General features: G+C 30.3%; 2 protein-coding genes across 2 annotated transcripts in view; one reads left to right on the top strand and one right to left on the bottom strand.

The window, feature by feature from the left end:
* Positions 1 to 595: 595 nt before the first annotated feature.
* On the top strand, positions 596 to 4,007 carry LOC148236525 (tetratricopeptide repeat protein 5-like). Its single transcript, XM_088182999.1, has 8 exons — positions 596 to 752; positions 930 to 1,062; positions 1,132 to 1,352; positions 1,426 to 1,722; positions 2,538 to 2,723; positions 2,786 to 2,958; positions 3,143 to 3,287; positions 3,356 to 4,007. The coding sequence occupies exons 1-8, from the start codon at positions 651 to 653 to the stop codon at positions 3,476 to 3,478; spliced, it is 1,380 nt and encodes a 459-aa protein (XP_088039125.1). The 5' UTR covers positions 596 to 650; the 3' UTR covers positions 3,479 to 4,007.
* A 730-nt stretch (positions 4,008 to 4,737) lies between these two features.
* tsl (membrane-attack complex domain containing protein torso-like) overlaps positions 4,738 to 17,031 on the bottom strand; it is a 43,323-nt gene continuing 31,029 nt past the window's right edge. The window contains exons 2-3 of the mRNA XM_088183000.1: positions 5,851 to 6,525; positions 4,738 to 5,281 (exon numbers count right to left, since the gene is read on the bottom strand). Of these exons, the coding sequence (XP_088039126.1) occupies positions 4,886 to 5,281; positions 5,851 to 6,495 (1,041 nt within the window). The 5' untranslated portion in view covers positions 6,496 to 6,525 and the 3' untranslated portion in view covers positions 4,738 to 4,885. The remainder of the gene's footprint in view (positions 5,282 to 5,850; positions 6,526 to 17,031) is intronic.

Genomic DNA, 17,031 nt, shown 5'->3' with positions numbered 1-17,031 from the left:
TAATGTTTTCCCATATTCGATTAAGCCTTTAGCTATTCGTTTATATATATTTTAGCACATTCAGTTTAGAAATCACACTACACGAACGATTCTTTCATCGCGAAATTGTTGTTTGAGGAGGACAAATTCCTGAGAGCTAAAAAAATATCATTTAGAAAATTTAGTTTATATACCACCTCCGAAAAAATTAAGGATATATCGAAACCGTGTTAAATAGAATCAAATGGTGCTCTCATTCAAAATAAATGGCGCCCCTTTTGGAGCCGAATCCCCGGGCGACCGCCCGTACTGTCCGGCCCTGGACGCACCTTATTTATTCTGATCTATTACATACATAAAATCAATAAGAATAATTTCATTATAGATTTTAATTTTATTATTTTATTTATATTTTGAAGTATCAGATAAATAAACGTATTTAATAATTCTTTTACAAGCTTATTAAAAAAATATATGTTTTCTCTATTATTATGTTTTATGAAACTTACTGTTCATTGTTATTAAACTGTCCATTATTTTAATTCCACTTTTTAATTTCCCCTTTACGGTTTATGCTGAATACAGCGTGGCTTAAGACCAAAATTAAAAAGCCGCTATAGCTGTCATCTGTCAATGCACGCGAGGAGTACTAGGTGTGTCTACCTTAATGTATGCGAAACAAAGTTTTAACTAAAATGTCGAACGAAACATCGTATATAATCGATGAATCAAAGTCGAAAGAAGATTTGGAGAAAATTATCGAAGAATTAAAGGTGCGTATGACAACATCTCCTTCAATTAAATTAAATTTTCTTACTTTAGCAAGACACGCCTACGCTTCTTGCATTGTTCGCCATATAAAGACACGTGCGAATCTAATGCAATAATTTCATATAAATTATATTACGCTTATCTTGCTTTTTTATACTCTAACAATGTTTCACTTATAGGAAAAAGTTGATGAGTTATTCTACTTTCGGGATCACTATTTTGAAAATCATTCAATAGATAAAGCCGTTTCTAGAGATTTTGATATTAAGGAACAATTTGAAAACACCTTGACGTATTTCGATGAAAGCAAAGGTTTATATTTAACAGAGATCTCTTGTGTAATATAATATGTTTTATATTAATTTCGTATTTATTGTTTAGAAAAATCAATATCGGGCGTTATGAAAGCCCAATATTTATATCTGAAAGGAAGAGTTTTGAATATAGCATCGAAATACAATCCATTGGCTGCTCAAACGTTGAGCAAAGCCGTAAAATTAGATCCTAATTTAGTAGAAGCATGGAACGAATTGGGAGAGTGCTATTGGAAAGATAATAACATAACGGAAGCTAAGAATTGTTTCACTGGAGCTCTGCAACATGTAATCTTTAATATATATTTCTACTTTATATTATAAATAAATTTGCATATTTAATTATTTTTTATTATTTTAGAAAAGGAATAAAATCTCATTGAGAAACATGTCCATAATGTTACGTCAAGGAGTGTATGTTACGTCTATAGAGAGACAGAAAAATATCGAAAAAAGTGTCGATTTGGCTAAAGAAGCTGTGCGTTTAGATTTAAAAGATGGTATGTCTTGGAGTCTGTTAGGAAACGCTTATTTATGCTCGTTTTTCGTCATCGGTCAAGATCCTGCTATACTCAAATCGTGTAAGAGCGCCTATAAACAGGCTATTAACGATCCTGTTGCACGTGGACAAGCCGATTTACATTATAATCGTGCCGTAGTAAGTACATGTTTGTTTTAATATAATTTTCTTAAATTTTTGACAATGATGAGCATTACAGTAAATGCATGATCGCGGTCGACTCTTTGTAACGCATGTTTAGCAGATGCGTGCGTGGATGAAGAGCCGATTTATTCTAGAAGAATTTCACTTTATCATTGATATAATATATTGATGACTTGAGCATCTGTGGTTGTCAATCGTTGGTTTCTACATCATTTTGCAACGAATCACTTGAAGTTACTCCATGTCGTTTAGATTCGATTGCAGGTGAAAGATGATTCTTAAGGAAATCTGCATATGTCGTACCGTCTAAGATTAACCCTCGTTCATCCTAAAAGAGTCAGTGAGGATCTTTGTTGCTATTTCCTGCTCATGTATTTCAAAATAAAGGCAGCTTTAAACAGATAATTTTTATATGAAAGGTAAAGCTCAAAATTTGCCTAGTATTAAAATTATATCTAGGCGCTTAATACTAATCTTTTGATGTAACATTAGTTTCCTCTGTTGTCTTTTATTAGCTGTCTGTCTTAAGAATGGTTGAAAAGTTTTTTCATGGTTTGAATAATAGACATGCATCACCGTACTGAACTAACATTCTTCGATAAATGAATGACTGAGAGAGCTGCTGTTTTGTTACATGTTGCTAGTGCGTTGATAATTTTAAGCTACTGCTATGTAGTCTTAAGTTTTCATTTGACTCACCCTCATAGTTCAGTAATCAAAAAATCTAGTAGATCTCGAGTATGAGATTTTAGAGATGCGTGTATCAATAAATGTATTTTTAATTGACGATTTACTTATTATTTTTATAGGCATTGAAATACGAAGAAGAATTTTTGGAAGCCTTAAAATCGTACAGCACAGCTACATCTTTAGATCCCACATGGACTGATCCAATGACAGAAAAACTAATATTAATTTCATACTTAGACGATATAAATGAATATATCAAAACTAAGGGTAAAATGAAGGAAAAGAAGCTTCATCAAATGATTCAGGTAAATATTTAATAATTCAAATCATTATTGATGTGATTATATATGCTTTGTAAACATTTTAGCAATTAGACCATAAGCAATTAGGACCTTATTCCAATGGTAAATATTCAGTTAAAAATCAAAGCGTAAAATTGGAGTTAACGCAATTGAACGACTTAAAAGAGGGTATCAATCAGGAGAAATTAATATTTGGAAAGGTAGTGTGTTCAGTTAGAAACGAGAATCATGTGCCATTGTAAGTATTTAAATTATGTATCAATTCCGATAAAATAAATACATGATGTTTTATTGATGACCATGAAAATTATTATATAATATATGAATTAAAAATATTTTATTGGATTACTGATATTTAAATAATGAATTTATAATTTGATTATACATAAGATTATACATTTATCATTAAAATATGTTTTTAGCACTTTTTGCTTTATTGATTCCAATGGATCTTGCGTAGCTGTGACATTATACAATTTAGCTGATGGCAAAGGTGTTATAATCGGTGATTCTATAGCAATACCGGAACCATTTAAAACAATCCAAAACTTTAACTATGATAATAAGGTAAATGTTAATATTTTTAATTATTTATTATTTGCATATATACATATTTATTACTTTTTTTATTGAAGGAATATCAATTTAATTCCATAAGAATCGACAATCCTATGGTGATGGTTGTGAACGGCAAGAAAGTGGGAAAGAATCAAATCGCTGGAACGAAAATTACTTGTAATAAAGTTAAAATAACATGACATTAATTAATTGGACCACTGCTGAGTTCTTATCAAATATTTTTCTAACTATAATAATGAGATTTTATTCTTAAGTATGTGTATAGTCGCTATATATATTATTTTTAACAAAGCTTAATTTTATTGTGATTGATCTCAAAACTGAAGTACACATTCCTTTTCTTTATTTTAAAATAATGATACTTCAAAATAAATAAATCTCTCCACCTAATCAGATATAAACAATAATTAACTCTTGGGATTTGTGTACTTTTTTAATAATTATTAGATTTTAAATTGTATTTATATAATTTATGTTCGAGTAAAAGACAATTCACGCGCTCTTTGCTTTAAATATTCAATAATAAATTATTTTTAAGGTCATTCGAATTATTTACTAATATGCTATGAAACAAATCTTTTTGAGCGTTTTATATATTAACTAGATAAAATGTGTAGTCTTCGATTAATAATTCGAATATAATTAAGCATTTAACATTTCATAAGTATTCCATTTATACTCATTAATAAAATTAATTTTACAATTAAATATGTTTTATTTTTTCTCCCAATTAAATGATCACAATATAAAATTTCATACACACCTATTTTAGAAAATATTATACAATCATTAATTTATTATTATTATAAAAATATTAGACACATTATTACATATAAATTGTTGGCACAAACGTGTGACTTTCTTGAATCTTAACAACATATTCACAGATCGTACCAGAGTCTTAAATTAAAAATACACATACATATAAATAATTGTCTAGAGACAAAATCGTACAAACTGACAAAAATAGTTCACACGACTCACAAATTTCCAGTCAAAAATATATATTTATAAGTTATTATCATCGTTGTATTAATTTATTATTTAATATAAAATAGATTTCATTTAAAAAAATAAATTATTCATAAATTACTATATTCATATGTACAAATAATAATTAATATCACTAAATTTATCATATAATAGGTATCACACAACATGATATTAAAATATCCGATGTATTCAAAATACAAATCATTTAAACTATACTTGAGCGCACAGTTGTTAATTGAATATTAACATAAATAAAATTAACTAACATGTACAAGATTATCACAATATTGCGCTAATAAATGTTTATAATAAAAACATTTTCTTGTCGATTTTTTAATGTTAACTTCAACTCAAATGCATTACAGAAAAGTGTTAAATGCAAAGGCATGCATTCTGTACAAATATAGATATGTCACCGACTAGTGCTCCTATAATGTTTTCACATTTAATTATAAGTACATCAAATTTCATATTATCTCTTCTAGTCGAATGTCACAAATAAGACAATACATATTAATAAACTGATAAATTTAGGAACCCTGCGATTGATTACTAAGTAGATTATAATCGTTTTGAAGTCAAATCATTCATTATCACATGTTGTTCTCCCATAATTTTAAATAGTTGTCGATCATTTCTTCGAACCACATCCGTTTCCGTTCGTCTTTGAACGCCGGCACTAAAGTTTTTAGGCTCAACTGAAGCATCGCTTCGTTCTTCAGCATGTGGTCCAACACTTTCAGCAAGTTTGGCTCCGAATGCAGCTTCATCAAGCTAGGATATGTGAAGATGTAGTAGTGGACTCGCAGCTTGCGTGAGGCCCAATTCTCGACCGTCTTATTCCCACTGGCTACTTTTATCTGACCGACATGCTCTGCATACCACGGAGAGAAGTAGGAGCTCAATTCAAAGTTAGACGTCGACGAGATCCCTTTAGTTTTCAGCCTGTCTTTTATTCGATTGTAAACAGTCTTTGAATACACAAATACCTGAAACAAAAAATGTCTTGAGATAACATTACACAAATAAACTGCTTGCATATTTTCTTCCAAAAACAAGGTAATCTGATAATTTATAAAATAAACCTATGAAAAATGGCTTATCTTTTCCCTTCGAGGAGAAGTTGGAATTTTTATATTTTTTCTTTAAGACCATTAAAGTGGTTTTAATTGTTTTATTTTACTTCATCGCGTCCACGCAGTACGGAAGCCAGTAGAATAAGAAGGATTGGGCAGGAATTATAAACTTAAAAAATCACATATTTTAAAAAATATTTTTAGGATAAATTCTAGACTTTTTTTTATATTTTATTTAAGGGATAATTTCTGGTTAAAATCAGGGACGTCATTTCAGTTTTTTTCAAGGAGGGAGGCAAAAGTTGACCAGTCAGTGGTAATTTTTTTAATATTTTGATTTAAGATTTATATTATTTTATTAAATTTCTTGCATTTCTCTCGATAAATTTAAGGGAGGGGGGAGCAAATAAAAATTTGTCCCCCCCCTCAAATGACGTCCCTTTATAATGGATACGTTGAAACACACAGCATTTTATATTTACCTGATACAGTGCATTTCCAGTTACGTACGAAGCAATATAATGCGTTCCATATTTTTTTATAAAATCAGCTATACTCCCAGGATCGTCATCGTCAGATCTAGCTATCGCCTCCATAACGGCATCTTCAACTTCAATATTTGGAGGCAAGTCTCTCAAAATTGCCTTTTCCCTATATCTAGCTACCCGAACTAGGACATAGCAATGATCTCCGGAAGCTATAAAAGATGAATTGATCCCTAAATTCCTTGCCATGACATCCACAGGCCAACCAGCCGTGAAAGCCCTCCAGGGCTTATCGAGTTTCTCGAACGAAAAATCTCTAAAGTAAGCCTGAAGCAGTTGCTTCAGGTTATCACAGAATTCTAAATGAAAATCTCCATCGAATATATTATGCTTGGGCCTTAGATCCTTTATTGGCTCTTTGAAGTATTCGATGCCTTTGAAGACGTTCACCGTCGGCTCTCTGAAGACCCAGTTTTCGGAGTCGTTCCTTGGTACCACTCGCATGCAGATGCTCAAGTAGCCGTATCTCATGAAGATGTTGATGGCCTTTCCCAACTCCAATTCCGACTCGACTTCTTGACAGTTGACGGAATTTGTCCAAGCCAAGCACATGGCCAGCGCAACAATCGCTGGGTTCCACATCGTTGGGTCACGACTCTGGGGTTACACGCTCTGAAAACACGAAAAAGAATATGTTATCATATGATAGTCATTATAATTTTTTTTACTGGAATTCATCTGTGAATTTGTCTCGATACAGTGATCACGCCTTTTTGCGAGAACATAATTGAACACATTTTCGTATACTTTTCCTCAAATGGTATGAACCAACTCTACCTCTGTGTTATCTGACATAAGCATAGTTTAACCTACGAGGATAGTTTTAAAAGTAATGATACAATGATATAAAAAATATTTTGCGATTGACTTCTTCTATAGCATTTAATGAGTTAAGAACAAGTTTCTTGATTCCAACGTCATAAAAGTCTTGCGCCTAGTATCAATTTCGACACCCAACGCGCGCGAAATTTCGATAACCGTTACATAAAGAAGAGCTTTTGTTCTTATTGGCATTGCTCATAAATAAATCTTGCAAATTTATTATAAATATCAAATATGACTTATTTTTTGCTTGCAAAAAAAATAGCTATAACGTTTAGTAGTAAGCTTAACCGCATTAAACAGACACTAACAATTTATCAACACTTGAATTATCCTTGCTGCTTTTATTTTCGAATATCTCTTGTATCAAATTAATGCACCTTAAAAGTTAATTAATCTAAAAATATATTGTGTACATAACTTTCGTTCGACAGATTGTTTCTATTACGACCTTGCGATATTAACGAAAAAGTTGAACTTTAATACCATATGAACATATCTTAAAAATGTTATTTTTATAATGAAATGCTTATTTAAATACTATTATTAAGATCTCATATGATACGTTGGTTTTCCTTGACACTAGCGGATCTACTAAATCCTGCTTTGCGTCCGAGTTCATTGTAATTAATAATATCGAGTCGTTGTTACTAAGAGCGTATATTACATTCTACATAATTTTAATACATTTTCGCACTAGCCTTTAAAAATTGAATTACAATTTGACCTCACGGTCACCTCCGTCGTTAGCTGTAAGCCAAATAAATATTATTGCTCTTACAGATATATTTTTTTGATCATTTGTTATTTTAATATAGAAAAACTTTATTGCAACCTCAATATTAAATGATCTTCGATACTTATTTCTGGTGTTGAAATTGTAAACCATAAAAAAATCAAAACGAGTACGACAAGGAGTTGCTTTATCGCAGATTTTGTTTTGAATAATGAGAAAAATGTCTAATATAAAAAGAGACTCTAAAGCAGTGTTTCTAAATATTATAATGCTTGTTTCAAGTAATCTGCAGCAAAATTCAGTGAAAAAAATATTAAAAACAAAAGCAAAATTTATTGAAGTGTCGTAAATAATCAACAAATCTGCGTTATTTATGGATTATAATTACAAAGAAGATCAGAAACCTTCATAATTGTTGTTGCGAAATCAGCAAAATAATATATTGTACTACTACAATGCTGTCAAAACAATCAATATTATTAATAATATATAAAACCAGGGTTGTGGAGTCGGAGTCGTAAAAAATCAACACACACACGTCAGTTGATGTGAATCATGTATAGCCTTTTTTGTTTAATGATTTTTTTTAATCCTTTTTTTATAATTTAAAACTCGTTGACATTATTTTTATTGCTGTCAATTATATGCTGGCAAAAAATCGTTTATTTAACCACTAATCAACAAGTGACTCACCGGTGAGTCACTTGTTGAATATTTTTTTTAAACAAATTATTATTTTTTAATTCGTAAAGATTATTGTATTAGCATAATTTATCAGTAAATCAAGTATTCTATATTTATTCTTAGAAAGAGATACTGACTCGTGAAGAGAAATAACAGGTGACTCACTAATTAGTCGCTGGCGTTTAAAGGGTTAAAATCGGAGTTGAAATCGGACTATAAGATAAAGTGAGAATCAGTAAAAATTTTGTATGACTTTACAGCCCGATATAAAAATATAATTAAGCCAGCGTATTGGAGTTTTTAGTATTAGAAAGTTTCAAGAAGATGCTTATCAATCAAATTTTCCAATAGCTAAAATTATCAGGTACTAGAATGTAACTAGAATAGAAGATAACTAATGTCTCAACCCCTTGAACGGTATCGCCGTACATGTACGGTGGTCGATCTTTCACTGTTTTGAGGTACCCCAGATAATTATATATTTACATACATAACTGAAGAAAGAATAAATAACAAAGATTACGTTTATATCATATATGTTTTAATTTGATTTATATATAAAATAATAGCAATAAATTAAAGAGTAAAAAATATTCCATAAAAAATATTTAAAGCCTCTGAATTGACATAAAAAAGATCCACAAAAGCTCGAATAATAAATAATAAAAATTTTAAATAAATTACCGAAATTTAATAATAGAAAAGTGTTAAAATAAATTATTAACACATACTAATACAAAAAACTACTATAATAAATCAAAGCAATAAAACGTTGAAAAATCACTGATTGCAATATAAAATTATAATAAATTATTAATTATAGAAAAATACGAAGAAAGAACGAATGTGTATAAATTAACTCACTACTCAAATGGTTAAGGTACTATTGCAATCAAAAGCGAGTTCTAGCAGACCGCTCGAAAGACCGCAACTACACTGTGTGACAGAGCCGCGTCAGACGCTGGCGGTTAAAGCGTTAAATCCCAGGTGCAAGCGCCAAAATAATGAAAGTTGTTTATAAAATATTTTTAATCTTTATACTCTTTTTTCTGCAGGGCCAAAATTGACGAAATTTTATTTCGAAACAAGACAGCGGATTAGACTGGTTAACGAACTTAGCCATTATGAAACATAGATCTATGTTCGGTGTCTTGTAAAACTGGGCGAATGATATTTACCAGCACGATAGACCAGTGATATCAAGTCGGTAACTAGTACCTTAAAAACCTGGATTCGAATTTCATATAAACTCTTTTGTTTTTCAATATCTATGATAATTAAATAATGAAAATTAGGTTTTCCCAGATTTTCTTAATCTTATGGATGAATAATTTAAATCGAGCTATGTCATGTTTAATGACATATGCTTATTGTATACTGTAATAATAGATTTTAATTAATATTATACATATATCACTGATTTACATACTTTTATATCAGTCTAGTGTCTCACTACTTAATCAGTAGTTGTTGATTGTGTTTACTTGGTTGTAATGTATTCTACTAACGCTTGTCATGTTGCATTAAAAGTTTTTCGATAAATAAATAAAATGTGTATTTACCATATTTATTTATATATTACATTTCTATTCTGTATTGAAACATATATTTGAATTTATTAATCTATAATATTAACAAAATATATTTCACTTTACATTAGATAAAATAGAAAGCTTCGCTTTTATTACTAAACGACATACATATTTAAATTCATGATATTTAAAAATAATTTACTAATACTTGCATTAGTAAATTATTTTTAAATATTTTATTACTGTTGAATATATATAATTTTTAATTTAACAGCTTATGTTTATAAGCCTAAACTTCATCTAAATAAAATATAAAAAAAATAGTTTTTTGCTTCAAAACAAGCGATGTATCATTCGATCGGTTCGATCGGGCCCCCATACAAGCCATTTTGCGACTTGCAGAAGAGTTAACGCTCTTAATTGCTTGGTTTTGAAGATTTTAAATTAAATTTTTAGTATCGTATAGAACTACTGAGCACACCGTATACATTCTGTATGAAAAAAAATATATTTTTTTTTACAAAATGGCAGCCAATGTAAAAATTAAAAGTGTCATAACCTTGCAAAATCAAATCCTACTGAAAAATGTCGTATGCAAAAAGTGTTCAGAAGCTTCATTTGCATTTTAAAAAAAAAATTTTTTTTTTTTATAAATAAGTTTTATTGTAAATTGGGCCCCAATCTGTTGAATTTATATACAATTAATCTAAATTGTTAAACTAGATTCTAATATCTGCTTATAGTATTTAAATTATATGATTCTGACCAATATTTGTACCTTACAAAAAAAAAACAATTGTTTAGGAAGGTCAAGTGTTAACAAAGCGCATTCAATGACTGTCAATTCGTTATATTTTCATAATGAAACTAAATAATAAAAAGCTCGATTACGTTATACCTTTACTAGTTACGTCCGTCGCTAATTGCCTAGAAATCAATGTTCGAAACAGATGTGGTAATTTTGTGTTTGACCGATAGTCAAGGTGGGTTTTCGTTGCTAAATCGCTTTGCTTTTGATTTGAAATCGGAGAGTAGAGTAATAAATAAAAAATGCAAAAAATCAAGGTCGAACTCTTGGCAGCGAAGAGGTTAAGAAATATTGACGCGGGTCAATTATCAATTGATTGCCAACTCCTATTTGCTCCATTAAAAACTGTATTTTGTATTAAAAATCGTTTAAAATTGTGGTTTGTGGCCCACTGATGCTTAACCATTTAATGATGAGTGTAAAAGTTCATTATAATACAAAAATATAAATCAAACCACATAATTACATATAAAAAAATATATGTAAAATTATTTATACATAATCATTATAATTCCGATCGATTGCCTAAGATTAAGTTTCTTGGATTTTCCTTATCTCGCTATTGATTAACAATAATAAAAATGCAAATTGAACGACTCAATAAAAAAAATACCCTTTACTCCCACCAAATTTTGTTTTATTTAATCTAGATTGTCATCTGAACCGTTTCAATACTACAAATAAAATCAGCTATGAGTATGATTTTATCCTTGAATAGTAACAATGTGTTTTAATCTATTTACAAAATATTATGTATCATAATGATATCAACACAGTATCCATACAAATTCCACCCATTGAATTTCCCAAGACTATTACGGTCAATTAATATGCATTTTTTTAGTCCAAGACTTATTAGTATACTTCATTGTTTAAAAGTTAGACGTACAAGTAGATCAAGGATCGATAATATGTCTTCGATCAACAATGGTGCACCATCGACATTCAGAGTCCATTGTTGCGATTGCTTGGGGAAAAAATGAGCCGACAAGAGATGAATCCCAATGGCAAAGGTATGTACTATGTACAGTTACAGTAGGAAGCAATCGAATTTAATGTTGTCGACTACTGTCGAAGGATAAGCATTCCCAGCACGTGTGACGACGGATGCTTATAATGATATCTTGTATGCATTCATGGTTTTGATTGCAAGCAGAGTGACGAAACTTTACTGATATTGAAACACTGCCAAAACACAAAGAATAATATTTTTAAAACTGTCACAGAAGTAACTTTATTACAGTTCAAGAAACAGAATTTTATAACTAATTTTAACCTAGTTTGGTTGTAACATACATATATTCTCCCTGTTTTATTATCATTTATCGTTCATGGTCATCTTTGTTATCAATCAAAACCTTTAGTTTGGTTGATATGGAATATGGATTTAGCAGACTAAAGTCCATTTTTACCTCGGGACCAGATTTTATTCCAGACTACATTCTGAAAGGATGCAAGTCTGGTATTTTACAGCCTCTAAAATTTATATTTAATTTAATTTTGAGATCCTCTTGTTTTCCAGAATTGTGGAAATGTTCAAAAGTCACTCCGATTCATAAAAAGGGTCCCAAATCTCAGATTGACAATTACAGGCCAATAGCTTTGATCTCATCACCTGCAAAATTATTTGAAATTGTTTTGCATAAATACATTTTTAATCATTGCAGGTGTATGCTTCTCGACCAACAACATGGTTTCCGTAAATCTCGATCCACTGTCACAAATCTAATGGTTTTGTCTAACTATGTTTCAAAATCATTGGACTCTGGTGTACAAGTGGACGTCATATACACAGATTTTGAAAAAGCATTTGATAAAGTTAACCATGCTTTACTTGTAAAAAAGTTATCTAATTTCGGGTTTTCTGAAGATCTCATAAATCTATTCTCAAACTACTTGACCAATAGATATTAATTCGTCAAGTATAATAACTCCTTTTCAGAACGATATAAGACCCCTACTGGAGTACCTCAAGGATCCAATTTGGGCCCATTGTTGTTTTTATTGTTCATTAATGACATAGAAACAGCAATAGAGCATTCAGATTTTTTATTATATGCAGATGACTTGAAAATTTACAAGAAAATGCATTCGATTTCTGATTCCCTCGACCTACAGGAGGATCTCAACTCTATATGGAAATGGGCTTGCTATAACCAATTGCCTTTCAGTGTAAAGAAATGTCACACAATTTCATTTTCAAGGTCATTAACGCCGGCAAAATATTCATACCATCTAGGCGGATATTTTCTGGAAAGGTTCTCTTCAACTAAGGATTTAGGAGTGACTTTCGAAGAACGTTGGAAATTTAGCCAGCACATTGCAGAGACTCATAGCAAATCCTTAAAAATGCTCGGTTTTATCTTGAGAAATGCGCGTTACTTCAGGAATACTTTAGTATTGCGCACTCTTTATGATACTCTAGACCGCAGCATACTAGAAACTAGCTCCATCATTTGGATCCCAGGCGTAATGAATCAATGTAATGAATTGAAGCTGGAAAAAGTACAACGTAAATTTCTTCGATATTTATACTTGAAGGAATACGGGTATTATCCGTTCTTGTTTCCCAGTGCTTTTATTTTGGGAGCCCTGGGATACGTTTCTTTGTCGACTCGCAGAAGTGTTTATGTAATTAAACACTTCTGGAAATTGCTCAAGGGCATCGTAGACAATCCTTCAGTGCTCGAGCAGCTTCAAATGTGGGCTCCTGAAGGTGGTTATAGTTCTCGGTCGCGTCCACTATTCTTGCCTGTTAAGTCTAGAGCTGGAGCACTTGCCAACTCTTCTCTGGCCAAGGCTATTTATCTGCTCAATTCTGTCCATAGTAATATTGACATTTTCTCTTGCACATATGGAGTTTTGGTTCAGTTCGTATAGGACAATGCACACCTGTTGAGGTGATTTGTGTCTGTTGTTTTGTCTTGTTTATATTTGTATGTATTATGATGTATTAGTACTTTTGACTATCGTGACGCATTGGGTTTGCCTGTCAGGTCACGATGGTTATAATTTTAATAAATAAATTTATTTATTTATTTGTACGTATGTGCCATTTTTCCCAATGACATTATATCATCTTTCTAAAATATACATATCTTAAATAATCCATGGGACTTGTTAACGAAAAATTGTTAACAAATTCAGCTATTACTCGATTCATGCCCAAAATGTTATTAAAGCGGCTATTTTTAAAACAATTTTAATACAAAATTCTAATGAGCTTAACCTATATCTTAATCTGCCTTAAAATACTAAATTACACTAACCATTTTTTTTACATATTGTCTGCACTTTCGCGTGTCATTGAATACGCTTCGTCTGTCTAACTAACATGCTCAGATTACCCAGCCGGATAGACACGTTATTGGATCGCGTTTTCGTGTCTAAAACCGCAAGTCACATTTGAAACGTGTAGATAATATAATAAGGCTATTTGTATCACTTTGAAATTTCCACAGAGCGACCTTCGCAATTCGTCGCATCTTGACACATGGAGGATTTAAGGTGACTGCCATACGAGTGAACGTGTCACATTTTAAAGGTTGCACTCATCACGAATTTTACTGATAATGGTACACAGCATCAATCACTGTAATGAGAGAAGGCAGGTTGATTGTATTGAGTATGGAGTCTATGCAATGTGAAATAGAAAAAGATTTGCATGAATAATTATTATTGTCTTCGGGAATTATAGTTACACGAGTTGCGTTTAAGTGTTTTTTTAGAAACTCGTTTTTAAAAATAATAGAAAAACACATGAAAAGATATAAACAAACGAAGTTTTGCTCATTGAAGCCGGTTAAAGAGGAAGATTTTTTTTCAACGTCATGTCAATGACATTTTCAAGGAGATGTCATCCGCTGTTAATTGGAATTGATTCAAGCTTTTTATTATTTGTATTTAGTTACAAAATGATTGAGAGTCAAGTATATAATAATATTAAATTTTATATGGCGCACTTGAAAATAGTATATATAAATAATATTCGCAATTTATGAAAAATCAGGACAAAAATAATTTTAAAATATTTTTTAAAATTAAAACATCACCCTTTTTGTTTTTTAAAAATACATTAAAAATATTCTAGACTCGGTGCTATTATTTAATATTTATAAATATTCAATAAATAAAAGAGTATTAAAATCTTTACTCCATTAAATATGTACTGGCCTACTGAGAGGGGGAGGTGACAAATTTCCGGGGCCCATTCTCCTTGAGGGGCCCGGACTCATAGCAAGAATATATGTATTAAAAAATTAAAACCGACCTCAAATAATGAATCTGAACTAAACTACAGTTGCTTGAGATGTATGTACTGATGTATTTCAGGTATAAGTTCCTTCAGCCTTTTTTATACATACAATAAATAAAAGGAGCGGAACATTGCCTTCAAAAGCATCTACTTTCTAGGTATTACTTTCACAATAAACATTATTATTCAAAGATTGAAGTTTTTTTCACAGCTCCATTTGTCTTAAAATTTGTTTGCTACTTATTGTCGACTTAATTGCTTTTGAAACGTTAAAAAATATTACACATAAGAGGAAATATTCAATTAATGTAAATTAGTAGCAGTAAATTTAGGTATTCGATCTAAAAATTCAGATCGAATACCTAAAGAAAAAGCAAATAAATAACAAAAAATCAACAACAGCACCAGCTTAATTAAATAAATTTATTGTTTTTATAGATTTAATTATCAATATTAAAAAAAACTAGATTTAATGCAGCAAAATAAAAAAAATAATACATTCAGTTTCATGTGGTTATTCCTAGAAAAAATCTAGTCTCAAATCTGTCAGTAAAATCATATCGGAATACATTTTCACTAGTAGATATATATTTTTACCAGTAAAAATATATATTATCTCACAGATGCTCGTACAATTATATGATTTTAACTCTTATATGTTTACGTACGTATCATTATTTATTTACATCAATATAAGTATGAATGTTACAGTGAGTGTGTAATTTTTGGTAGTTATATTTTCACTAGTAAAGTCCAAATACATTTTCACCAGTAGATATATATTTCTACTAGCGAAAATATAATTTAACTGATATGCGCTAATATGCTGCTCTAAAATGTCTATGAAACTCAATTTGACAGTTGCGAAACGTCCATTTTCTGTTCAAACCCAAACGTTCTAAAACTAATTATAATTTTAGAACTTTTATTAGGTCAAGTTCGAATATAAACTAAGCCAACATACTCTACAAAGTCTACACCTTCTGTAAGTTTCACTTTTTAGAGGCATATGTTTACCTACAGATTCTAGGGGTATATTCTCTAAGAGTACTCGGGCATTATTAGCCAAAAAGCTTGATGGTCTACCACGGCGTTTCAGTGAACAAAACTTGCCGATCAACTGATTTTCTAGATATATCTTAAAGGCTAATTTAAAATTCAGATCAAATCACCCCTAATGTATATCACAGTAAAAAAATGTATAACTCAAATCGACCGTCAAAATCCTTATTGTCCTTAAAATTTTTAAGTTTTGTTACAAATTCAACTTATCTAACACACGACACTCGAAATAATACAACCTGTGTTATTTTAAACTCAACTGCCACTTTTAAGTTCAATCGATGAAGTAGGTAAATGTTTTATCGTAATACCCAATAATAATTCTAGATGGCAGTAGTGAATAAAATTGGGAAACGTAATTCCCACTGATCTTTTTAGGGAAATTTCAAAAGTGGGAAACCGTATTCCCACCGGGCACGAAAGGGTTTATATACGCTTGATAATCGATCGATTTCACCACGATTGCACGATTTTATTGCTTTTGACTTGGACTGGAAATTCACTATATGGCAACACTGAGCAGCAAATAAAACACTACTAATTATCAGGTAAATATTATGAGTAGATGTTTTTAATGCGTAATTAAAATATTTCGCATAAAATATGATTTCAGAAAATATGTCGCAACGGTATCTAATTTTTATACTTATTTGTAGTATAGAAAGGGTTAGCTCGTACCTATTAGTATTTATTTAAGAAACTATATTACGATGTTAAAAAATATATAAAATCCCATTTTTGTCATGAGGTCCGAAATCATTGTTTTGCTCTTGGCGGCCCTGAATAGATTACAACTTTTATATATTTTATATTTTGTCGAATAATTGCTGTTAAAAGACATTAAAGTAAAAGGATTGATACAACCTTTTGTACTTTATTTACTTATATTTAATTAATCAACCATAATATTTACAAAATCTTTGTATTTTGGCCTTCTTGTATATATGTTTTAACTAACGACACAAAAGGTTATCAAATCTCTTTATAATAGTTTATTTTCATCGTGAATAATATTTTATTTTTTAATCAGAAAATAAAAACAAATATTAATTTAATCAAAATTAATAATTAATAGTTTTAGTATTTACAAGTTAATACATAATAAAGAGCTATAATTTCGCAATTCACGTTGAATCGAAATAATCCAAAGTTGTTGGAGTATAACCAGTTTAGTCATTATTTCTACGTACAAATACTATCCTTATACAAGGACGTTCTC

Source organism: Plectrocnemia conspersa, unplaced genomic scaffold (genome assembly GCF_051122295.1).
Source record: "Plectrocnemia conspersa isolate PC_06_02 unplaced genomic scaffold, ASM5112229v1 ptg000003l, whole genome shotgun sequence".
In the NCBI taxonomy this organism is placed as follows: domain Eukaryota; kingdom Metazoa; phylum Arthropoda; class Insecta; order Trichoptera; family Polycentropodidae; genus Plectrocnemia; species Plectrocnemia conspersa.
Note: the sequence above shows the minus strand (reverse complement) of the source record. Positions and strands in the feature narration are given on the sequence as shown.

Excerpts from the sequence above, each read along its gene's own strand:
- LOC148236525 (XM_088182999.1), top strand. The coding sequence starts at position 651 with ATGCGAAACAAAGTTTTAACTAAAATGTCGAACGAAACATCGTATATA. Across the intron at positions 1,063-1,131 it reads GTATTTCGATGAAAGCAAAG|AAAAATCAATATCGGGCGTT; the intron begins GTTTATATTTAA and ends TTTATTGTTTAG. Across the intron at positions 2,959-3,142 it reads AACGAGAATCATGTGCCATT|CACTTTTTGCTTTATTGATT; the intron begins GTAAGTATTTAA and ends ATATGTTTTTAG.